The 26,107-nt window shown below is 44.5% G+C and overlaps 1 protein-coding gene and 1 long non-coding RNA gene across 2 annotated transcripts in view; one reads left to right on the forward strand and one right to left on the reverse strand.

The window, feature by feature from the left end:
• The window catches only part of Arsb (arylsulfatase B), a 157,439-nt gene that overhangs the window by 108,139 nt on the left and 23,193 nt on the right, over positions 1 to 26,107 (reverse strand). The window contains exon 4 of the mRNA XM_050153857.1: positions 20,818 to 21,025. Coding sequence (XP_050009814.1) covers positions 20,818 to 21,025 — 208 coding nt within the window. The remainder of the gene's footprint in view (positions 1 to 20,817; positions 21,026 to 26,107) is intronic.
• LOC126508550 (uncharacterized) lies at positions 820 to 8,789 on the forward strand. The gene is made up of 3 exons (XR_007593872.1): positions 820 to 975; positions 2,300 to 2,614; positions 7,730 to 8,789. It is a non-coding gene; the product is annotated as an uncharacterized lncRNA (long non-coding RNA).

The following is a 26,107-nucleotide window of genomic DNA, read 5'->3' on the forward strand; positions in this document are numbered from 1 at the left end:
AGTTAAGTTTGTAGTCATGTTAGTTAAGATTTTCTAGATGTGCATAGATATATTTTAGATAGGCATTCTTCATATTTTTCAAAGATTATAGAATATGGCATTTTAAATGTTTTAATAACTTAGGACTTTTCATGACAATGAGACACTCTGCTCCTGGCAGCACCAATCTACTTCAAGAGGAAGATGGGCATCGAAGAGGATCCTTATGGAGTTTGATAGACATTTGGGCAAGAAACTGCTCTTGCCTGGACTATTGCATAAACTGGACACAGAGAACCCGCAGAGAGAGGACTGCTGAACTTGCCTAAAGGTGAGATGATCTTTCGGGGTTCCTGATTCATGAAAGAGTCTGCAAGACATTCTTCAAGACAAGCAGATAGTGACTGCCTTTGAAAGTTCCTGCTTTGTGGAAATGTCTGCTGGAAACTATGGGCCTCTAGGCTGAAGATGGATGCCCCAATGGTACAGAGGAACTTTGGGTGACTGTCCAGGCAGTGAGATGTCTCTGTCATTTCTAGAGTTTGAGAGTTTGCTTATTTCTTATTTGCTTAGGTAATATTGTATCTTTCTGGACTGTTTGATGGAGTTAAGAATAGTTAGTTATAGTTATAGTTTTCCTTAGTTATGAAATAGATTATTGTAATTTTTACTTGATAACTGTTTTGTTATATGTAATTTTGCTCCGTTAAAGTTAAAGCCTTCTTTTTTTTGTTTAAACAGAAAAAGGGGAAGTGATTGGGAGTGTCATATATCAATCTGTTGATTTCATTGGCTGAGCAATAAAGAAACTGCTTGGCTTAGCTTAGAGCATAGATGAGAGGAGGAAACAGAATAGGATGCTGGGCGGAAGAGGAAGTGAGGTCAGACTCTGCTCTGCTTCCGGAGAGACCGGACAGCTCTGCTGGAGCAGAGACACCATGCTCAGCTCTCCCAGGCAGCTGCAACCCACGATGGACTTAGGCTAGAATCTTTCCGGTAAGCGCACCTTGGGGTGCTTACACACATCATTAGAAATGGGCTAGACCAGGTGCGAGAATTAGCCTGTAAGGGCTAGAGTTCATGGGCCAAGCAGTTCTTTAAATGAATACAGTTTGTGTGTTGTTATTTCGGGCATGAGCTAGCCAAGCGGCCGGGGTGTTGGGGACACCAGTTCTGCTTGGGCCGAACGCAGAAGCGTGTACACAGGGAGTTTGTTTTGGAAGCGATCCCAGAGAGTAGGAGTGAGCGGCTGGGGAACAAACAGGGGAAAAGGAAAAAGCAGCACATGGAGGTGATGTCATCCAGGTGGGTCCCTGCCGCGGATGACCAACGTTCAGCCTCAGCATGACCCTTAGGAAATCACGACAGAATCCATCTCAGACTCCTGCCCAAAGAAGCATTAACCAGCTAGTTCCCGATAAGTAAGGGTGGCCCTGTAGAGATGGGCTCCCTGCACATCTAGGTTACAGTGACCCCAGGGAGATGGGTTCCCTGTACGTCCAGGTTATGGTGGCCCCCTGGAAATGGGCTCCCTGCAATCCAGGTTATGGTGGCCCCAGGGAGACGGGCTCCCTGTACGTCCAGGTTATGGTGACCCCAGGGAGACGGGCTCCCTGTACGTCCAGGTTATGGTGGCCCCAGGGAGATCGGCTCCCCACACATCCAGGTTCTGGTGGCCCCAGTGAGACGGAATCCCTGCACATTGAGGTTACATATGAAAGTCCTGCTGTGTCACAGATCTCATGGACTCAGAGCAAGGTCCTGGACACCCACTGAGAAGCTGACCAGCTGCCCACCCACTCAGCACAGTGGCATCTGGAGGGAAAGAACCCAGTGACGCCTGGAGGCGCCTGCAATGGACTTTGTCTTAGCATGTGTGATTCCTAAATGAAAGCCCGGAGCTACTGGACATAATTGTTTTAAACTATGTGCCAGCAGGGATAGTTGTTAGCAGTAACAAAATTTGGCCCTGGAATCACCGAGAATACTTTGCTTTTTGATACTCAAAGACAATGGAAAATCGAGTGTAGTGGGTTTGAGTTGCTTTGAAGGGATGCTGCCGTCTCTCAAGCCCATTTTTGTTTTTCATGTGAGAAATGAAGAACTAAGCCAACATTCAGAGAAAAGCTTAACAGCAGAAAGCTAATGTTGCATAATTTACAGAACCTCTGTAATATTTAAATTTAACGCTGGTAATCAGGTCACCTGACCCCAGACATGCACAGAGTCTGAGCCTTCAACACACAAGTTTGGCTCCGATACCACACTCTCGCGGAGTCTACAGTTTTCTCTCCTACCCTTACTCCCATCTCTCTTGCAGCAAAACCTTCACCCTACCCGCAGTGGAAGGTTTGTTTCCGAATAACTGTTTCTGTGACCTGAAAGTGGGGTTCTGAAGCCTGCAGAGCCCTTACCAACCAAATCCTCCAGGGGGCGCTAGTTTCTATCCATGGAACAGCTGGACGTTTGAAACAGATTCCACCCAGAGACTACTGCTGCAGTGTCCTCTCTGGCCAAGCAAGACGGCCAACGAGACAACAGCCAATACAGTTGCATTTGCGAATCTCTACTTCTGTCAGCTTTTCTTCCAGGTGTTTTGCATGAATTCTTTCATTGGATTCTCACAGTAGTCCTGGTAAGTCCAAGTACCATTCTGAAGATAAGCAAACTGATGTTGAGAAAGGGCATAGCCCTACACGGCACTGATTAACAGGTAGTAGAATGTGGATCTGAGCTCACGTCTCTCTACGTCCAGAGTCCCTGCTGTCTTAGGCACTGTACCATACTGTCTTTCAGCCTCGTACCCGTGACTTTACTTGGACCCTGGCTGCCCACCTTCTCCCCTTCCCCAGAATGTCAAGCAGTTGAGTCTATTGTAAACAAGATTTTCCAGAGAATGTTATACTGACTGGGCCTGGAATCTTTCAGGCACATTATTTTGTTTTATCGTTCATTTGGCTTGGACCGTCTTCTTGGGTTAAGATGTAACAGAAAGTCCTTGTGTTAGGACAAAGTCTGGGTTTAGTACCATATTCTCCACAAGAGCAATGGATACCCAAAGCCAAGAAGAGAAAGAGGGGTGGGGCAGATGAGGAAAGGGTGGTCTTCAGGAACTAATACTGAACCTGGCTGAACTCACAGCATGGGACTCTGGAAGCAAAATGCTGTCCTCAAATACCAGCATGTAAACATTGTTCTTTTCCAGATGTGTATCTTACTCCACACACATTGTATTCATATGTGGCAGAGAGAAATATCTACTAGCAATTATTTTACATGAGATAAAAATATCCTCTCCAGACTCCATCCACTCCCCATATTCTAAGTGTTAAGGAACACCGTGGCAGACTGGCTGCATGTCTGCAAGAAAAAGGTTGTTTATGTCTGCTCTCTCCTAGATATGCAGACATGGAACAACTTATTATCATGACCCACGCTTTCTGATTTCTGATTTATAGAGCTCCACAGGATCCCTAGCCAATGCGGCCTGTGCATCAACCCACAGGAACACAGTTTCTGCATTGAGTGTAACCAGGGATCTTGCTGAAGCCTCGTAATCAATTAACACTCCAAGCCTGGCTAAGATATCAACAAAGGGATGGCCATCCAAGAGAAAAGTAAACACATTACCGCAGAGAAAATAAATGTCATTGCTTTTCAATCATATGCAGCAAGACAGGAAATTAAGTTCCTCAAGCAGGCGAGCTGACAGAGCAGTGAGAAGAACGAGGAAAGTCACATGACTTCAGGGGCCTGTCATCCCCAGAAAGGCAATGGGGATGAAAAACTGGCTTTTGTTTTGTTTTAACTGTAGGGTGTATTGACTAAGACCAACAAATTATTTAGCTCTTTTACCTTTTAGGCATTTTATAAATATCTATGCTTGCTAAACAGACAGTGCAGAACCTAGGGAAAAGAAATCCATCCAAAAGTGAGTCTCCCCTTTGAAGTTTTCAGAATACTATGCAGTGTTAAGCACAAAAGATATTTCAGTTCTTGCATAGCCATGCTGGACTGTTGTGGAATATTACTTTAAGGTGTGTTACGTTTCTTCCTACTGCTTTTGTTTACAATGCAAAAACATGTTCCATTTGTTTGATTAAAGAAAAGCTGGCTAATAAACAAGCCGAGCTAAGGCCAGGCATTTGAAGTAACCAGAAGACTCTGTGTGTATTTACTTGGGAACTGGAGGACAGGCCACACAAAAGAGAAAGAGTAAAAAGAGTAAAAGAAAAGCCAACAACATTTTGGCCCTCAAGCATGGGGCTATAGTAAAAGAACAACCACCTACACCAGACTGTTGTAGGTTTGAATGAGAATGGCCTCCATACGTTCCTATGTTTGGATACTCGGACCCAGCTGGTGGAACTGTTTGGGAAGGATTAAGAGGTGTGGCCTTGTTGGAGGTAGGCTTTAAAGGTTCAAAGAATTCAAGTTATTCTCAGCATATTCTTTTTTTTTTCTCCTCCCCTCTTCTCTCCCAGCCCTCACCTCTGTCTCCTGCTTGTAGACCAAGATGTATGCTCTCAGTTATTCTTGCCACCATGCCTTTGCTCCACTATCACGGACTCTAACCCTCTAAAACTGGAAGCCTAATCAAATGCTTTCTATTGTAAGTTGTCTTGGTCATGGTATTTTATCATACCAATAGAAACCCAAACTAAGACAACCATGAATGTAATAGCTAGAATAGAAAGCCACTGAAATTTTCAAACTATTTCTGCCACTCGTCTCTTGGGGTTTTCAATAACCTCACTACAATGGTTATTTTTACTTATAAAAGAGATATAGTTATTTTTAATATACCTCAGAGAAGAAAAAAATGTTGCAGTGTATAAGAGGTGCATGTTATTGAATCTGAAATGTGCTCCCAATATGCTCATGTTTTGAATACGTGGTCTGTAGCTTGTAGCACTATTTGGGGAAGCTGTGGGGCCTTTAGGGAGTGAGATCTGGCTGGCAGAAGTCTGCTGATGGAGGCAGGCCTCTGAAGGTGGGATCTGTCTGTGCTTCATGTCTGAGCCTTTGCTTCATGGACAGATGTGATGTGGACAGCATCAGCTCCATGCTTCTGTCACCATGAACTGCTCCACAATGTCTCCCCCACCAAAACACACTGCATCTCTGAACCTGCCCAGATGGATCTTTCATCCGTCACACTGTTCTTCCAGATACTGTGGTCACAGCTAGAGAAGGTGAACTGATACAGCACAAATACAGAATGCTAGACTAATTAACGTTCTTCAATGACTGAGCTGCATAATATGCTTTCTTTGACATCTTTGATGTGGGATTCCCCTCTGTGTTCTGTGATTACTATTAATGAATAAACTGCCTTGGCCTGTTGATAGGGCAGAACTTAGATAGGCAGAGAGGACTGGACCAAACGCTGGGAGAAAGAAGGGCAAGAAAGAAGGGCAAGAAAGAAGGGCAGAGTCAGGGGACGCCATGGAGCTGCTGCCAGAGATAGAGTGCTGACACCTTGCTGGTAGGCCATGACCTCATGGTGATACACAGATTAATAGAAATGGGTTAAATTAATATGTAAGAGTTAGCCAGTAAGAAGCTAGAGCTAATGGGTCAAGCAGTAATTTAATTAATACAGTTTTTGTTTGGTTATTTTGCATTTAAGCTAGCCAGGCAGCCAGGACAAACAAGCGACCTCCCCCCTACACATCTTAATCATTAGCACCAATACAGTTTGAAAGTGTTCTCAGAGTCAGAGCATCCCTGCTCAGAAATCTCTTCTCTTCTCTCCTCTCCTCTCCTCTCCTCTCCTCTCCTCTCCTCTCCTCTCCTCTCCTCTCCTCTCCTCTCCTCTTGCTCACACTAGCATCAAACTCCTGAGAGCAAAAGGTGCCCCTGTTCAGTCTAACAAGTAGGTAAGATCACAGGTATACGCCACCATATCCAGATTTCTTTTTAGATTATATTCTTTTTGCAAATTTGTTATTAGTATTTTCTCTATCAGACAGAAATAGTCTTTTCCTCTTAGGCATAGAAAATCTTTTATTAAAAAATGGTTATTATTTTTGAGGAAAAATCTTATCACATCACAGTAAACAAATTAAAACATTAAATTTCTCTCCAGAAGTTCCAAAATGTTTTTCCCTCCTCTACCTATACCATTTCTCATTCTCCATTGCTAAAATAAGAGTAGAAACCTAGGCACCACATTTTAACCCCCACACTAGGCAGGCAGAGGCAGGTAAATCTCTGTCATTTCCACGCCAGCCTGGCCTACGTATAGCTAGGGCTATATAGTGAGGTGGTTTTAAAAAATGGCTACCAAAGGGAGTGGTACTATTAGAAGGTGCAGCTTTGTTGAAGTAGGAGTGGCTTTGTTGGAAGAAGTGTGTCACTGTGGAGGCAGGCTTTGAGATCTCCTATGCTCAAGTTACACCCAGTGAGACAGTTCGCTTCCTGTTGCCTGCAAGACGTAGAACTCTCAGCTCCTTCTCCAGCACATCTGTCTGCATACCGCCATGCTCCCCACCATGATGATAATACTAAACCTCTGAAACTGTAAGCTGCTACCTCAATTAAATGTTTTCTTTATAAGAGTTGCCATCGTCATGGTGTCTCAGCACAGCAATAAAACACTAAGACACATCATGAGTCCCGATCTCAAAAAAACAAAACAAATAACCAAACCAGTAGGCATAGGCATGTTTCCTGGTCACGTTCCTCTCCATACCCTGAGCAGCCCTGAGCTGTGCAAACAAAGTGCATCGGCAGTGGGCTGCTGGACGGTGAGACCTGACTTCAATGATACTCTCAACACACAAAACTGTTTCTGGAGTTGCCTTCAGAGACCATTTGTGAGCCTTCTAGGCAAACTGGCCTTTCTCCTCATGCTTCCAAACAATGAATAGGAAAAGCAGAGTTCTCCCAGTCAGCATTACCTAATGCTCACAGCCCAAATCTGCTGCAAACAAAGGAAGGTACCAGGGGCAAATTCCCTGGTGGGCAGAGGGAGCCAAGGAGGGAATGTCATACTTAGAGTCAGTAAGGGAAAAATGAAAACTGCCTCTGAGGACCCTGCAACTCATTATCCTGGGAGACGGCCCCTGACGGTTCCCTCTGCTTTCTTGACGAAAAGAGCAGACTCGACTCCTGGCCTGTGGCAGAGGTGTTTCACAGCCGCTATGTGAAGACAGGCAAGCTGTGTTGGGGACCACACTCACTGCTATGAAGGTCGCCATCACTGGCAGTCCCCAGAGCCTGCCCCCTCTGTACACTCTGGGGTTTTCTAACAACTAAGCCAAATCTTCTCACCTCCTTAACCTCGCCTGCCACAGCAGCCCTGTGGATTGCTGGGCAATTCTGATCCCTGTTGACGAAAGAATGGAGTCAGTGGCCACTTTTAAAGAATCTTCAACTGTTACACTGAGAGAGCAAATGAAGAGTGGAGATAGGTACGGCGGTGCACCTTTAATCCCAGCGCTCGGAAGGCAGGGGTGGATCTCCAGGAGTTCAAGGCCACCCTGGTCTATGTAGTGAGCTCCAAGACCAGGCGAAGCTGCAAAGAAAGACCTGTCTCAAGAAGGAGGAGGAGGGGAAAGAGGGGGAAAAGGAGAGAAGAGGAGAGGTGGGGAGAGGTGGGGGAGAAAGAAGGAGTAGAAATCTGAGTTCTTACATTTTTTTAAGTCTATGAGATTGCATTCTCTTCAATGATGTGCCCCTGTTTTAACATAAAAATGTTTAAAACTACTACATTGTTAACTTATTACTCTTCTCTCCTATGCAGACAAACAAGACGCTGAGTCCTGGAGGCATGTCTTGTCTACTCTGGAGCCATGTGCTGCTGAGAAGACTGACTGGCTCAGTCACTATGCCACCCTCTTCCCGTGCCCCTGCATGGGCACAGATCCATGCCCCCAAATATCCTGTCCTCTTTTTCATTGGCCACCCTACATCACAGTGACTGTGAGAACAGCTTGATTTAGATCCCATGTCCTCCCTCTAAGCCAGCCTGATGCCAGTCTCTTCCCCAAACTCCATCATTCACACCTGCCTCTTGTTCTAGAATTGGGTCCACGTGGATGTGAAGTTAAATTTCAAGTATGTCCACTATCTCCACTGCCCAGGACTCCTGCGTTCCTTAGGAAGCACTGCGCTAGCCATAGGGACAATATATATTCTTGTGCCCATTCACATTCCCTTTAGATCTTGTTGGAGGAAAGTTCATAACCTCAGACCCAGGAAAAGATTCCTAAGGACAGGAACGATGCTTACATCCCAGACCACCAACTCTGCCAGATAAGTTAAGAGACCATAGCTCATGTAATGACAGATCTCAGAACCAGTTCCTTGTCTAAATCAGAATTACAAAGTCCTGCCTGTTAACTATGAATTCCTGTTCCTCCCCTACCAGCAGTCTGATGACAACCTCCACGGACACCAATCAGGCCACTTCCTTCAAGGACACAGAGATGATGTGTACTGTGCACACAAAGCACGTTGAGGGCTGCACCCCACCACCCAGCCTACTCCATTAAACATAAAGTGAAACCAACATGAGATTTGACAATGACATTGCATGGCCACCAACCTCAGAAACACCGTGTGCCATTCTCCTCACCCCACCTCCATTTATGATTTCATAAATCTGCAAGTGTCTGAATATGTGATAAGACCACAGGCTGAACTGGCAGGAGAAAGAGGTCAAAGGCATTTGGCAAGTTCCACAGCACTGAGATTACTTTTAAAGTTTGTTAAATTTTAGAAACAATTCTTTTAAAAAGAAGCAAAACCCTACCTAAGGTAGAAAGTGCTTTATGGATAGAGATGGAAAGGAGGGAGGGAGGGAGGGAGGGAGGGAGGGAGGGAGGGAGGGAGGGAGGGAGGGAGGGAGGGAAGGAAGGAAGGAAGGAAGGAAGGAAGGAAGGAAGGAAGAAAGAAAGGAAGGGAAAGAAGGAAGGGTTGTAAGAGTTCCCTTGTTTGTCCCTGGCTACCCACACTCCCGAAATAACCATAAAAACTGTATTAATTAAATCACTGCTTGGCCCATTAGCTCTAGCTTCTTATTGGCAAAGTCTTACATCTTAATTTAACCCATTTCTATTAATCTGTGCATCACCACAGGTCTTGGCCTACCAGCAAAGTTTTAGCATGTCTGTCTCCCATGGAGTCTCCATGGCTTCTCTTGGACCCCGCCCCCTTCCTCCCAGCATTCAGTTTAGTTTTCCCTGCCAACCTCTATCCTGCTCTGCGCAGGCCCAAGACAGTTTATTAACCATTGGTATTCACAGCATACAAAGGGGAATCCATCAAGGAATGAAGAATATTCTGCTTTAAATTTTTTTATTTTAATTTTAAAAGTTGTTTTAGGTTGATTTATGTGTGTGTGTGTGTTGCCTGTGCACCATTTGCATGCCCGATGCCTGAGATGGTCAGAAGAGGGTACATTATGTAGGTGCTGAGAATTGAACCTGAGTCCTCTACAAGAGCCATCTCTCTTGTCCCTGTGCTCTTTGGTCGTTGACTAGATGTGGCCCATAATGGAACAAAGCTACAAACAAGATCACAGAGATTTTAGTTGGTTAAGAGTGGAAACCACCAGAAAAATAAATAAATAAATAAACCTGCAGTGCCGATAATCCCTAAAATATTTCCTCATTAAGAAAGCATGAAAAAAGAGAGCCCCGTGAGGTTAGGGTTGCTCCGTAGGAGGGGAACAGAGCCTGGGAGGCAGAACTTTTATGTCCAGCCTTTTGTTGCTGCTTTGATCCAACTGCCAAAGTCAGCAAGAAAAGTAAGTGGGGAACCCTTGGAATACATTCCTGCTATTGTTTTAGGCCCGGTAGGGGGGATCTGATGCTCCTGCAAGCACAAGATGGGTTGCAGCAAAGCCAAGCACAGCAGGGCGGGTCCCAGGCAAGAGCCTCCACTTGGGTTCTCAGGCCCTCTCCTCTCCTCAGGGAAGCGGCGGCTGATAATGTGCTGAGGAACAGCATTTGTGGACTTTCCTTAGCCAGCTCAAAGCTCATCAGAAGGTCACAGTGGCCTCTGCAAACCCCACAGAGGAGAGGGATTCAGGATATACGCGCCACTAGCTAGCCCTGGAACTCTCTTGTCCTTGGAGCAAATGCTGTATGTATAGGTATGTACAGCACCTACCACTGCCCTCGGGGAGAATCTGCACAATTAGAGCCGAGTGGGAAAACGGCGCTCTGGGTGCATCAGTAGCTAAAATTTAACCAATCTCAGTTTTCTTCCTTAAAAAATAAATAAAATAACAGCAGCAACAACAAACTATAGAGTAAATAAATGTGTTTTTTTATACTGTGGAAGACATGAGGCTAAACAATGTGGAGCCTTTTGTCATTCAAAGGCCAGTCCCTGCTCCCACCCCCAGATGTGCATGTGTGTCCTTTCCCTACCGTCTATAACGTCTCCGTTAAAAGATTCCGGACCCTCAGCACCTGCGGCCCACCCGCTTTCTGCAGACGCATGAACCAATATCTCTTGGGTGTTCAGCCCTTTCTTCCTCTGGCTGCTAACACTGGGTTCTACACTGCTCACGGGCATTTCCGCTAGGAGATGAAACCTGGAGTAGGAGAGAGGGAAGGAGGGCAGGTGGGCTAGGGGAGAACAATTAGCTCTTCAATTTTACCACGGATTGGCAGTTAGAATAAGAGCTTGGAAAGAATGACAAGATTCTCCAGTTTTCAAGTCAGCGATAAACCATGTTTTCTTCTATGCCGGTCCTCATCCAGTTCTTAAAGGTGGCTACATACAGGTTAGAAAGACGTTCTGCCCAAAAGCTGAAGAGCCTCACATAGTTGTTTCGGCTCGAGTTCAGCAAGGCCTGTTCTCAGAGGGCATCCATTTCCAAGTGACTGAAGCTGCGCTCTAGTCCCCACAGATGGATATTAAGACCTCCGTGTCATCATCACGTGGACGAACCCTACCGTGCAGGGAGGGAAGAACCTAGGGTTGGGAGAAAAGATTAACCCAAGTGTCTACTTTGACATCATCTGCTCAGCCTGCCTAGGTCTGTTTCAGTTTTTTAATGATCAGGGTAGACTGGAGTGCCTTCTAACCCTCCCCAGCTCTAAGATTCTAGAACCCCACCCTTCCAGGCAGGCCTTGTTCCGCTCCTATGCGCTGAGCTGAGCTGTGTGTACCTTCATATCAGACCCCACGGACACAGAGGCTGTCAGACAGCCCTGAACTGGGTTCCACCGTCCACTGACGAGGGCTGTGCATGGCTGCAGACTGTGAAGACCCTGCTCCAGGCACGAGGGAGACTGCAGCACCTGCTGCTGCTGCTGAGCTGGCACATGTACATCTGTGATGCTCACCGACTATTGGCTGTCACCACCGTCACTGTCTCCATGAGACCTCTGGAGATGACCATTTCTTTACTCTCCCTCTGCCTCTCAAATCTAGACATCCTCCCAGGTCCCATCTTTCTGTGAATCTTTCCCAGGCTGTTCCCATTTGCATTTTTCCTTCTCAGCTTCGAACAAAGTTTTCTATAGCGCATATTAACAACTGTCGGGACCACACAATTTAGAACTTGGTTGTAGCACATCTTCTACTACGAGGGGCTTAAGAAATGGCTCAGTGGTTAAGAACACAGGCTACTTTCCCAGAGAATTCTGCTTCAGTTCCCTGTACCCCCCGTGGCACTCATTACCATCTATAACTCCAGCTCCAAGGAATCAGATGCCCTAGTCTGGCTCATAGGCACCAGGTATTGGGCAAAGCATGCATGCAGGCAAAAGAGCCATACACATAAAATAATTTTTCAATTAAAAAGTTGTATAGCACTAGCAGGTTGGGTCAGATGGCTGGTCTGGTGTGGATAAGAATGGGCGCTCTCTAAAGCAGAACTCAGAACTCAGAATGTGCAATTGCAGAGATCAGGTCATGACTCCTGAGGAGATGAGGAGGCAATGAGACCTCGGAGGACGGGGCATATGGTCATGATTTAAAGGTGAGTTGATGAGTGAGTTGACAAGGGATGGAGTTGGGATGTTTCCATCCTCCACCTAACAGGCTTTGGAATCACACCTCCAGAGAGTGTCAACCAGTGTACTTCTGGAAAGGGTTAATGGAGGAGGGAAGACACTCTGAATGGAGGCAACGCCACCTGGTAGGCTGGGGTCCCAGGCTGGCAGGAAGACAAAAACAGACTTAGCACCAACTGGCATCCTCACTCATCTCAAGGGTTCCTTGAGGCTGCGGTTCAGCAGCAGCTCCTCAAACTAGCTCCTCATTCTCCTGGGCTCCCCTCTAGTCTACAGAATCCTCTCATGGGAACAGCCCTACAGTTATGTTTGGACAAGACTACCTCGTCAAGTAACGCATTCAATAACATTTCTTTGCAGGGTTGACAGGCATGTTAACAATTAGCCTGTTTGATAGGGTTGATATCTTGAAACACTTGGGGCTGCTGGAGGAGAACAGATGTGAACAGACCAGACATGTGTAAACAGGCAGAGGGTGGCTGTTGGCTTTGCTTCAGCCCCTTCCTCTTATGTCTGTGATTTCTAGGTGCCTTCCTCTCTATATGTAATCTTCCTTCATCCTGACTCAACCTCCCATAAAGCTTGTGCAACGAAATACCTCCTCCCCTTGCCTCAGAGGGAATTTGAGCTCCAAGTTTTGAGAGGACTGAGCAAAGGAGCCATCTTAAGTGTGACCTTTAAAATGGAACACAAAGGGAATGCGGAAAGAGCTCCAAATGATTTGAAAGTTTCCTGCAATTTAGTCAATAAATATGTTCGGTTCAATATGACCGTCCATTAATTATAAACTCAGAGAAAGGCCACGATGCTATATGCTCACAGAGGCATGGAGATGTCGATTACTTCATGTTTCACCTGCTGGAAATTCAAAATATCAACAATACGATATTCTTGCATATGAATAATAAAAACCGACAGTCTATAAACAAAGGATTGAGAGGCGTCCTTTCCTTAGACTTGGATTGAGCATTCAGCGTCCCACCAGAGAGACACTAAAACCAAGACCAGCGCCCTGAATGTACACTGGTGGTTGTTTTCACTTGGTGACGCTATCAATAAATTAACACCCCATGAATAAAAATTTCACGTGACCCGACATGCTCTTTGTGTGGACGCTAACATGCAAAATCTCAAGGGGTACCATGATCCTAGGGGGCTCAAGGACAGCTCAATCTCATCTCAGTTTTAACCCACCTACTGCTGCCTTCCTCCGACAGACACGTGTTCAGTGCACACGCCACTGCTGGGTGAGCGGTGGGGTGGTGTGTGCAACCCGCTTCATGGACCTGACAGCTCTGAGCTCTGTCAGACATGGCCTTGAAGTCCTGGAGCGCCCAGCCACGCCGCTCTACCTGTCAGGTGGCACATTCCCAGCACAGATTTCTACAATATTTATAAGTCTAGCAACTGCACAGGCATCCTGAAAGCCACGGAGCAGCTCTCTATGGGCCACCTACCCATTCTGAAGAGAATTCTCATAAAATGCCAAGGGGACTTTGATGTCAGAGGCACTAGTTACGATTTTTTTCACGCTCACATAGTTTTGTGAACGCTCAAGTGATAGGTGCAAAACTTCATATTCTGCAATAACTTACTCTGTCTAAGCATAAACGTGCTGCTAAGCAGGCCCTGGTGGTCTAAGGATGATGTCATGGACCAGACCCCTCTGCACAGGGCTGGCCTGAGCACCACAGAGCCTGCAACTTCTCTGTACTCAGGGCAGCAGCCGGGCCTGCTTCACACATTCCCGACTCCCCCGTCTATGTCCCAAGTGCACAGTGAATCCACGGCCTGTGAACCCACCGCCACACAGATTACACATGCACTTGGCCAGAGTCTGCACCCTTCGCAGGTCTTTGCAAACGCACCCCAATCTCTGGCAAGACCTCCCCTGCACTGGAGGCCACAGGTTGACAAGCTGTCGGCGTTGCTAGGAATAAAAATGTTCTTAGCCCCAATTCTGCTATTTCTTAAATCTCTTGCAGCTCTATCTCTGATCCCCATTTTTGTCCTTTCACCTCTCTTTCTTGTCAGTCTCCTAAAAACCCTGCCTGCTTTTAATGCGCCTACACACACACACACACACACACACACACACACACACACACACGAGTTAACCGGGAGATTTGATCTGCTAAACACTTGATGTTATCTCTCCCGTGCTTGCAGAGGCCAAGTGAATGAACAAATGGTCATTTAACAGACAGGGAAACTGAGGCAACAAAACTCATTCACAGGAAAGCTGGACTAGAACTCTGATAACATGATATCAGGGAAGGATTAAAAGGGACACTGTGGTACAAAAACACAGCGGTACCTGTGTAATGAGACAAACAGTATTTACTTATGCTAAAATTAACCCCCTACACAGAAAGAGTGGCGCGAGATGGAGCTGTGGCCAGTGGTAAACATGCCGGCATCAGTGTGAAACTCCTAATCACAGAAAAAAAAAGTCTTGACCAAATCCATAACAGAATGACAGTAGTCAATCTATTGTAACTCACATCAGTAGGGGCATGAAAAGCAGAATAAATAAGTTTAAACTTGTCTTCTTAGCTTTAATGAGGAACCTAGAAATGAGTACATTTTCTGTTTTAAGGAAATACATTTGCTCATTTTTATCTTATGTCGGTGGATTTTGCCTGCATATGTGCACCATGTGTGTACACTGCCCACGAAACTGGAAAAGGGCATCAGATACTTTGGACCTGGAGGCTGCCATGTGGGTGCTGGGAGTAGACCACAGTCCGCGGAAGAGCAGCCAAGGCTCTAACCACTAAGCAGTCTCCCCAGCGCCTACTTTTTCTTTAAGGGAAAGCTAGCTGGGAGAAGCTGAACAGTATGCTCAGTTGGTTTCTGGCCGGCACATATGATTAACGCAACCATTAGCAAACATCCCGTCTCAATTCTTCTTACAGAGATCGCTAGTCCTTCTCTGGTAGCATGTGAACAGAGAACACATTTCTCCTAGTGTGGAGGACATGTATGTAAACTTACACTTTTGTCTATTTTTAGCAAGGTAAACTCCCAGGACCTGAATGAGAGTCGCCTCAGCTCAGAGGTTCTCAAATTCTCTGTACAAAATAATTATGTGCAACGTTACAAATTCCCAATCCCCCAATCTTGGGGCGTGTGCTCACAAACAAACACACAAATAAATAAAAAGGCATTACACTTTTAAAATTAAGGCAAGATTCATAAGACATGAAGTTAGCCACTTTAAAGGGCTGGATTCAGCAGCATTTAGTATATGTGCAGTGTTGGGCCACTAACACTCCAGAAAATCAGTACTGTGATGGTCTTAAGATGATGACAGATAATGGTCACCTCAAGCCCTCAGACAAGGGGCAGGTGACAAAGGATGAGATGTCCTGTGGACTTCTCTCAGATTATAAGGGGAACTTCAAGAAGAGAGCAAGCCCCTCATGACACCCTAACCTAGAACCTGCCTCTCTCTGGCATGGAGCACAAGCTGGACACCAAGAGGCTGGTGCATTTTGTGGTCTCTCTAACACATCCAACGCCGCACAAACCCTCAAGCGCTTACAAGGAAGAGGAGTGCTAAGTAGTAAGAAAACTGGAAAAGATGAACCACATGGTTTCAGCGCAGGCCCTCTCTCCTGGGTTGCAACCACACTGTTCTGCTCGTTACTAAATACAACCTCGGGAAATAAACTGTCGAGAGCAGCAGAAAACCCTCTGGAGAAAGAAACGTAAATTAGGTTTCTCCTTAACGCCAAAGCCTAAGTAAGACTAGCTATTCTGGGAAGAGCTGGCGTAGACATGTACAAGAAGACACTGTTTCTTCTTCGCAGTCTCCTGGTCTAGTTCAGTGGTTCTCAACCTCTGGGTTGCGACCCCTCAAAGACCACTGGAGAACACATATGTTTGCATTACAATCCATAACAGTAGCAACATTACAGGGAAGAAGCAGCAATGAAATAATTTCCAGGCTGAAGGTCACCAAAGCATGAGGAACCAACCATATTACAGAGTCACAATGTTAGGAAGGTTGAGAACCACGGGTCTAGCTAGTCAAGAACTGGCTCTCACTCCTGAAGGTTAGCAAGTAGAAAGATGAGCCCTAAAGAAGGGAGTCCAGGCTAACATCTTGTCCTTTGGACTGTGATGAACACTGCTTCTTTTAGCCAATAACTAGCTAAAAACAAACAGAGAAAGATGGGAACTAACCATAGCTCAGGCATGACAATAGGAAATAGCTTATAATCCTAGAATCATGAAAGTTTCACAAAGTTTAAAGCCAGGGATGCTGGACTGAGGAAACAGGGCTAACTTGTGCTACTTGGTCTCTGGACATGAGCCACTTCACCTACTTGAATGGAGGCAGGAGAAAGGCTAGGAGTACTAATTTTGCACATAACCAAAGAAAGAATTATTACCTCTTTAACCTTATAAATGTAGTTAAGAGGTCTTAATCACTTCTAGAAGATGGGATGGGAGGAAGGAAGGGTTTCCTGGGCTATTTCCAAAAGTAAGACAGTAATAGAATGGAATTGACGGGAGTCAGGTCATAGTGACCTGGGCTGGTCAAAGGACCAATGACCAGAAGGGAAGGAAACGGCTTGTGCAGGGTGGAATACACTTTGCTCCTAGAGGGCCTGGGAACCCAGTGAGCCGTGTCTATCAACCTGACCCCAACCACAGATGTGGGACAGAATTAGCCAGGGCACAGAGAGATGGCCACACGTGCTGTGCACATAGACTGCACATCACTACATTGGGAGAAAGTTAGCAATGATTCGACATAAAAATAAAGACTTTTAAGTTCTCAGAAAGATTTGGGGAGAGGTTGGCTTTGGGAACTGATGCTCAGAAAGCCAAGAAGGAGATAAAAGACAAGGAGATGAGCTAAAGGACAATCGATAGGTAATTAGATATTGACCCCAGTAGACCTGAAGAATTCTGGCTCTCTTGTGTCTGACATGTAGCTAATCTCTCAGCTTCTTGAAGTCAGGGTTCTTTCTTTGATAAAATGGAGACTGGGAACCAGCTCACAAAGGAACCTTGAGCTGCCCCACTTACATTATGAGCAAGGGCAGTGTAAGTGGAGGCAAACACTAGAGGGTGCCTGGGTGTGCAGTCAGGACTTAACACAGTGGTCACTCCTACTATGAAACCAGGCAGAGAAGGGCACGGAGCAAAGAAGGGAAGGAATGCAAAGATATTAAAAGCACAGTCACAAATAATCTCCACCAGAAACATTGATGGACAGAGCCAAAACGGCAAAACCTCCAGCTGGTAACACATGAAAGACTGAGGGAAAGGACAGAAACACAGGAGGGAGGGAGACAGACTCGGGGGCAAGGACAGAAATACAGGAGGGAGGGAGAGAGACTGGGGAAAGACAGAAAACCAAAAGGGGATAAGAAAAGAAGCTGGATTAGCAATCCAACCTATTAAAAGTTTGATTTTCCCCCTCCTCAATTCAAGCAGACCAAGTCAGCGAGCTAAATATGGGAAACTTTCCTGGGATGGAGAATCATCTGAAGGTGTGATCAAGGCAGGCACTGTATCTCAGGGAAAACTAATCTGAAAACATTTGGAGACTCATATCGAGACACAAGTAAGGAAAAATGTAAACTATGGAGATAACCTTTAAAGAGCCTCCAAAGAAGGCTCCAGGGACTGCCCATTGCTCCAGATCGTAGAAAAGATGGGAAACCATCCTCATTATTTTGTCATGTGATTCAACCAAGACAGCAAAGCCTGCCAGTGAAAAAGGAAACAACCGCACTCTCACTTGTGAACTGATGTGAAAATCCTAACTAAAACTCCACCGAATCAAATTTAGGAGCATTATTAAAACGTCTAGACATCATCAAGCTGCATTTAGCCCCCAAAGCAAAGATGACCTAGGATTAATACATCTGTTAAGACATCATCATATCAGGAAACAAGAGCCCTATTATAGGGTGATCACCATGTTTGCAGTGAAAAGCTTCAAATATTATTTTTGCTAAATTGAATAAAATGTTCAGATGTTTATAAAATGTTCAACTCTATTTTAAAATATACATATCTGAAATCATGACACAAAGGAGACATTGATATTTAAATATTTTTCATTCTCATATATCATACAAAAAAATGATTCCAGCTCTTCCCAGACATCTTTGATACCAATATTATTATTCCTATGAGAATCACTGAGATGTGTAACAGTTTCCAGAGTAAACATCTTCACTTCTGGGCACTCTTTAGCTCATAAGTAACATATTAATCCATATTCAGGAAATCACTCTCCAGAAACCGTGTAATCATAATCTCTGCAACAAGGCTTGAGTTTTTTTTTTAACTCATAGTCTCCAATTTTTGTGGTCATGAGGTCATTTCCAATGAATAATTGATAAATCGATGTTGAGCTTCCTGGTCTCCTTTTCCGAGTGTTTCTAGAGACTCCAAGGCCTTCAACACCAGATTGATCAAAAATGCTATAGAGGGATTTTTAAATGAAGTAAACTGAGGTTGACCCCCAGATTATAAAACACCCTGTAAAGGGATAGAGATAAGATGTCTTTCTTCCTTTCTTTTTTGTGAAAAAATATCTTATATTAAACCCTTATCAATATAGGAAACACTTAGAAAACTCTAGTATTTAGCTGGCACTAAAGCTCACACCAACCACCGACTCACTGTGCCCTTAGCAGCCTGTCACTGCAGCCCACCGTGGAGACAGTTCTGCTGTGTCAGAAGTTGGAAGAGAACACAAACATTATCAACTCACCAGGGATGGTGATGAATACATACAGTCCAGCACCGAAGAGGCTGAGGCAGGGAAACTGAGAACTCAGACCAGCTTGGCTGTATGGCAACAAGATCTTGTCTTAGATAAACAAGATTGCCATCGTTGAGGCCAGAAAATGCTACACAGCCTGAAACAGAAAGTCAGAACTGCCCAGATATGGCGGTGTAACCATGGGCTAAGTATTAACTTCTTGGGGTCTCGGTCTCACATCAGCAAGATGAGGGAACAGTCCTCAGGGAGTGAACTGCTGTGAGGGTTATTTGAACTAAACATGTGAGGCTCTTGAGATTGTATACAGTAAATGCGCAAACACACTAGAATTGACAACTATACTTAACTAAGCACAAAGCAAAACAACAGAACAACAGAAACAACTATGAGGCCAGCCAGATTAATTCTTTGCCATGTTGCCCACCCCCAGCCCCCACTTTCAGTATAGCTCACTGGACGACAAGCTCTGATCTCACACAGAGTTTCCAATCAAAGGTTTGGTATTAGCCAAGGTCAAAAGGATGTGAAGAATTAACTCACTTGAAAGCCTGACGAAAACAAAAATACAAACATACAAAATAAATCTTTTAAAATAGAGAATGGCGTGAATATGGTAAATGTAATGATGTATATACATACATGTATCATACATGTATCAAGCACACGCACACATATTAAAGAATAAGCTTCTACATCTATAAAGAAAAAAAAAACTTAAAGAAATGTAATTACCAGGAAATAAGAAAGAGTTCTTGGTAGTTTACAAAAAAAAATAGTGAATGAGATAAATTCAACACCAAGTTTAGAAAAGACCGGTAAGTAAATTTTCCAAACAGTAAAAGAAATGTAAAAAAAACGGAACAAGAAACTAAGAGCAGAAGACTGATCAAGTAAGGAAATATCGGGGTTCTGCAAAGCGGGGAGGAGGGGCAGGGTTGTCTAACAATCCCAAAGTCCACGATGAGAAAAGCGTCATCACGGGACGCTCTGTACGTCACACAGAACATGCCGCCTGCGTGTTCAGGGCAAGGAGCAAACAAAGATGTCTGCCCAAGTCCCACTGGAGGGAAGTTCAAGAAAACCACTTCTGGTGGACGACGGGAATCATGACCAGAGAGGTTTCCGCTCAGAAAGTCCCTGACTCCATGAAAGCGGTCTTCAGTCAGCTCAGGGGCTGATGTTGGACTCTCCTGTCACCCTTTTCTGTGCTTGGTGACTTTTATTGTCAGAAAACCAGTTTAATACAAAAAATCCTATGCTCTGAGACTCCAGTGTGGGGGTCCACAGACGTGATGTGAGCTGTTCCACCTGACTGGAGGTCAGAGAGGTTGAGCTTATTCTTGCTCATTCAAAGTTTTGACCACAGGTGTGGCTACAAACAAGCGATCCTGACCTAGAGTGTGGCTAGTTAGGATTTTGCATAGAGAAGTGGATCCGTTCCACCTGGACCAAAGGTGGAGGACACTTGGTCCACTCCTTAAGTCATGTTAATGAAGTCTGTTGCCTCCACCTCCCCTGGAGTGAAAATAAAAGTGGGTGGGTTCAGTATTCACCGAATTTCCCCCCCCCGATGCTGTTCTGTGTTTCTGTCTCTTTCATGTCTATATTCCTTTCACTTAATAATTCTAATCCTCGTGCTCCTACCGGGGAACATACGAATTTCATCGAGGCTGGACCCGGACACTCTGGACTAAGTTTAATTGGCTCCTTTTCTAGTCTGTCTTTACAGTGTCGCAGCCTGTATCTGCCCAGACACAGCCCTTCCGTTAGCAACAGTGGCAGTCACAGAAGATGACTGGCCTGGCGAGGCCCTCTGGGGACTTGCCATCCCGACGCCCTGTAGATGTGTGGTGCCTACTAATGCACCCAGTGAGTGCTGGTCTTTGAGCACACTCCTGGTGTATCCTCAAATATTAACAAAAGGAGACGAGGGTATGTAATTCTGCTTCCTTATTCACATTGCCACTGCGGTTCCGCTACCACAGTTAGCGCCTGTTTTCATAAGGAAATGCTAACTGCTCCGATCTGTTTTCATTCCGCCTACCGAATGCCACATCCTAGGCTTTGCCAGGAGATGGAGTGCCCTACTGGCAGACTGACCTGTGGAAAAGATGAATACCGTGTTGTTCCAGAGACCATGGTTTTTCAAGGCTGCGGTGACATTTCCCACTGCTTCGTCCATGAGGGACACCATCCCTGCATAAATACGTCTGTGCTTATCTTGGATAAAGTCGTACGGCTTCATGTATTCCTCAGGGACCTGAAGGGGATCGTGGACAGACTGGAGAGCAAGGTAGAGGAACAGCGGCTGGAAAGAGAGTTTGGAGACAGCGGTTAAAAGCGAAAGGAGGCTTTCGATACAAAACATGAGACAGTTAAGATTTATCGGTTCGTATCAGTAATTTCCAGAACCTACAGAGGGCTCCAAAAGTATCTGTGAACCATATCTGTGGTAAAGAACCCACATCCAGAATACATAAAGTCAACAATAAAAAGCAACTTAGTTCAGCACAGAGAATTTAAATAGGTATTTTTCCAAATATGTAACCAATGTTCATAACCAGGGGACTGCAAAACAAAAACTGCACTGAGACATTAAATTTCATGTCCATTAGGATGCTTAGAGCATTTAAAATAGTAAGCACTGATGTTGGCGAGGCTATGGAGAAATCAGAATCCTCAGCTGCTCTTGTAGGAATGTAAGTGATGGATGCAGACACCGAAAAGCAGTGTGAAGGGTTTAGTGTTACAGCTACTTACAACCTGGCCTTCCTATTGCAGAAAACCATGAAAACACATGTCCATGTAAAATGTACATGGATGCTCCCTGCACCGTTATTCGTAGTGGACAAGAAGCAGGAAAACACAAATGTCTGCAAATCGATGAATGAATAAATAAATTCAGGATAGTTTAGGTATGGTGCATACCAACAATACAATCAGTGACAAGACAGTCGGGCTTTGAAAATATGAAAAGAGCCAATCAGGGACCATATCTTGCATTGCTAAATTGACCTGAATATTCTGAAGAAGTAAATCTACGGAGACAGAAACTAGGTGAGTGGCTGTCTGAGGCTACAGGGAATTCTGGGACTGGATGATGATGAGGCTCTACTAGCAGGCAGAAAATACCCTCCAGTGATAAAATATTTTAAAAGTCGACTGTGATGATGATCAAACACCTCTGAAGTTTCCTAGTTAACTGTGTACTTTAAGTGGGTGAATTTTACACAATGCCAATTACGCCTCGGCAAATATGTTCAAAGATGACAAAGGACCCAAAACATAACATGAGAAAAGACACTAGACTGACCAAGTCCAGGCACCAGCCAAGGTGTAGATGGGGACAGAACTAAAATTCACAAGGCACCTGCCCAGTGGTGAGAGTGGGGTGTTGAAATCTCCCACTATTAGTATGTGGGGTTTAATGTGTGATTTAAGCTTTAGTAGTGTTTATTTTATATATGAGGGTGCCCTTGTATTTGGGCATAGATGTTCAGTATTGAGATTTCCTCTTGATAGATTTTTCCTGTGAAGAATATGATATGTCTTTCTTTGTCTTTTTTGATTGATTTTGTTTGAAGTCTATTTTGTTAGATATTAGGAAAGCTACACCTGCCTATTGCTTAGGTCCATTTGATTGGGAATTTTTTTCCCAACCCTTTACTCTGAGGCGATGTCTTTTTCTGAGGTCGAGGTGTGTTTCTTTTCTTTTTTTTTTTATTGAGAAAAGGAAAAAAAAAGTTTCCGCCTCCTCCCAGCCTCCCATTTCCCTCCCCCTCCTCCCATCCTTGTCCCCCTCCCCCCACTCCTCTCCCCCTCCCTCTCCAATCCAAAGAGCAGTCAGGGTTCCCTGCCCTGTGGAAAGTCCAAGGTCCTCCCCCTCCGTCCATGTCTAGGAAGGTGAACATCCAAACTGGCTAGGCTCCCACCAAGCCGGAACATGAAGTAGGATCAAAACCAATACTGACGAATATCTTCCATATCACCATAGAACCTTCATCTGGTGATGGATGGAGATAGAGACAGAGACCCACACTGGAGCACTGGACTGAGCTCCCAAGGTCCCAATGAGGAGCAGATGGAGGGAAAACACGAGCAAGGATGTCAGGACCAGGAGGTATGTTTCTTGTATGCAGCAAGAAGATGGATTCTGTTTTTGTATTCAGTCTATTAGCCTGTGTCTTTTTAGAGGTGAGTTGAGTACATTTATATTAAAGTATATTAATGAGCAGTGATTGCCAGCTCCTGTTATTTTAGTTTTTGTTGTTGGTGATGTTATTATGTATAAGTTTTCCCCTTTTTTGGGATTTGATACTGTGAGATCATCTATTGTCTGTATTTTTGTGGATGTAGTTAAATTCCTTGAGTTGGAGTTTTCCTTCTAGTACTTTGTGTAAGACTAGGTTTGTGGCTAGATACTTGTTAAATCTGGTTCTGTAATGTAATATCTTGTTTTGTCCATCTAACTGAAATATTTGTCCATGTAACTGAAATATTTGCTGAGTCTAGTAGTCTGGGCTGGCATCCTAGTCTCTTAATGTCTGCATAACACTTGACCACCACCTTCTGGCTTTCATTGTTTCCATTGAGAAGTCAGGTGTAATTCTGGTAGGTCTGCCTTTATATGTTACTTGGCATTTTTCCTTTGCAGTTCTTAATATTCTTTCTTTATTCTGTAGGTGTAGTGTTTTGATTATTATGTGGCAAAGGAACTTTTTTTTTGGCCCAGTCTATTTGGTGTTCTGTAAGCTTCTTTTATCTTTATGTGCATTTCTTTCTTTTAGTTGGGAAAGTTTTCTCCTATGGTTTTGCTAAATATATTTTCTGTGCTTGTGAGTTGAACTTCTTCTCCTTCTTCTATCCCTATTATTCTTAGGTTTGATCTTTTCATGGTGTCCCATATTTCCTAAATATTTTGTGTTAAGCTTTTGTTAGATAATGTTTTCTTTGACCGATGAGTCTATTTCTTCTATTATATCTTCAGGGCTTGAGATTCTCTCTTCCATCTCTTCTATTTGGATGTTTTTGCTTGCATTTCTGGTTACTGATAATTTTCTCATAATTTCTGTTTTATATCTCCCTCAGTCTGTGTTTTCTTTATTGTCTCTATTTTGGTTTCCAAGTCTTGGATAGTTTCTTTCATCTGTTTGAATGTTTTTTCTTGGTTTTCTTTAAGGGATTTGATGATGTCTTCCAATTTTTTGTTTGTCTTTTTCTCCATTTCTTTGAGGGAATTTTTCATTTCCTCTTTAAGGGCCTCAAACATTCTCCTAAAGTTATTTTTAGGTCATTTTCTTCTGCTTCATTTATATTTGGGTATTCATGTCTTGCTGTTTCAGGGCCACTAGTTTTTGCTGGTGTCGTGTTGCTTTTTGTGCTGTTGAGTGTGTTACCTTGTCTACCCATCTTTTCTTCTGATTGGTGTAGTTGGGGTTGTGACTGGTGATCAATCCTCCAGGTGCCAGTGGATCCAAGGCTCAGATGGTTGTTCCTAGTGGTGCAGTCAGGGCCGTGGTTTCAGTCACCCCGGAGGTCACTTGGTGTTCCCAGAGGTCATTCAGTGCTCCCAGGGGTTGTTGGGTTGTTTGGTCCTGCTCCCACAGGGGTTGCTTGCTTGGGTCTGCTCCCACTGAGGTTCCTGCCTTGGGCCTGCTCTAGTGGAGGTCGCTGGCTTGGACCTGCTTCTTTAGAGGTTGCTGATTCACGTCCAGTCCCGCAGAGGTCTCTGGCTCGGGCCTGCTCCCTCTGCGATCACTCCCTTGTACCTACTGCTGTGGCTCTCCCACCTTCTTTTCTTAAAGTAACTTTTAATGTAGACTGTCTCATGTCAGTTTGATTCTTGGAAGCAGTCAGAACCCCAAGAGGACAGAAGTGAGTCTGTCCGCTCCTAGCCAGACCACTTGCAGCAAAATAACAACCTATTTGGTGAAGGGGATGAAGGGGAGAGCAGCCTATCCCCATAGCAACTAACCCTGAAGACAAACGCAGCAGAGCATGGAAAGCTCTTGTCGTTTTGCCAGAGAAAAAATGTGGCCTGGGGAGATGGCTCAGTGGCTAAGGGTGCTTTCTGCTGTTCCAGAAGACAGAGTTCTGAGCTGGGTCCTTAGCACCCACATAGGCCAGCTCACAGCTTACTGTTACTCCAGCTCCGGGGAATCCAATGCCCTCTTCTGACCTCTGCAGGTACCTGTACACATGTACACCCCCCCCACACACACACATACACACACAGACATAGAAAAAAAAATCTTAAAAAGAGAACACGATTCTGAAATCAATATTAAAGGGATTCACAAATTCTCAGTGTGGAACAAATTGTACTTCTTTTTGTTAAATATTGGAAAAAAAATGAGCATCGTTCTATAAATATTCCATAGTGGCTAATGATATGACCATCCCTCTTAAAGGGATACAAATATAAAACCACAAAGACCATATTGTTAGCAATCTGACTTACACTCACTTAAACCTTAGGGATGGAGCTAAAGCTAGCCTGTCAGGTGACTGTCACATGCAAAAGCCTCACACCGCTTGCTGACCAGACCAGAACTTCATAACATACAAGAATAAATACGTGCATTTTTTTTAACAACAAAAATGTTGTCTTTTCTTACATTTCATCAGGAGCAGTCAAGGGCAGTTTGCTGTGGGGTAAAGAGCCCCCCACCATTGCACAGCTCTGGGTCACCGGGAGGACACAGTGATGTGCAATGCTGTCCATTTCATGAGGTTGGGACCAATGAAACATTTTATCTGCTTCCCTACTCCCCCAGGCCCCATGTCTGTCTGTCCTTCCCCCACCACCCATTTTGCTTTATTTTAAGACAGCATCTCTCTATGTAGCCCAGCTTGACCTGGAACTTGCTATGTAGAGCAGGATAGCCTCAAACTCACAGAAATTCACCTGTCTCTACCTCCCCATTGCTTGGATTAAAGGTGTACGCTACCACACCCAGTCATTTTATACACATGTATAACACTATAAATCAAACTTTCAGCTCTCAGGAGTACTTTATTTATGAACGACCAATTCTCAAACATTACTAAACAGAAGTATCAGTACATTATTTTTAAAGATTCTTTAAAAAAAATTCATGTATTTTGCCTGCATGTATGTCTGTGCACCATGTGCATGCAGTACCCACAGAGGCCAGTAGAAGGTGTCAGTTCCCCTAGAACTGGAGTTAGAAATGGTTGTGAGTACAGCATGGGTGTTGGGAACTGAACCCAGGTCCTCTGCAAGAGCAGCCAGTGTTCATAACCACACAGCCATCTCTCCAGTTCCTCTGTATTGTTTTTAAATTTCAGGGGGGAAATGGTAGTTTTTAAACTACATGGTTGCCTAATGGAAGGAGCAATTATCTAAGGCCGACTCCAACCACCATCA

This window comes from Alexandromys fortis, unplaced genomic scaffold (genome assembly GCF_014885135.2).
Source record: "Alexandromys fortis isolate MF-2015 unplaced genomic scaffold, M_Fortis_MF-2015_v1.1 scaffold_79, whole genome shotgun sequence".
NCBI lineage: Eukaryota > Metazoa > Chordata > Mammalia > Rodentia > Cricetidae > Alexandromys > Alexandromys fortis.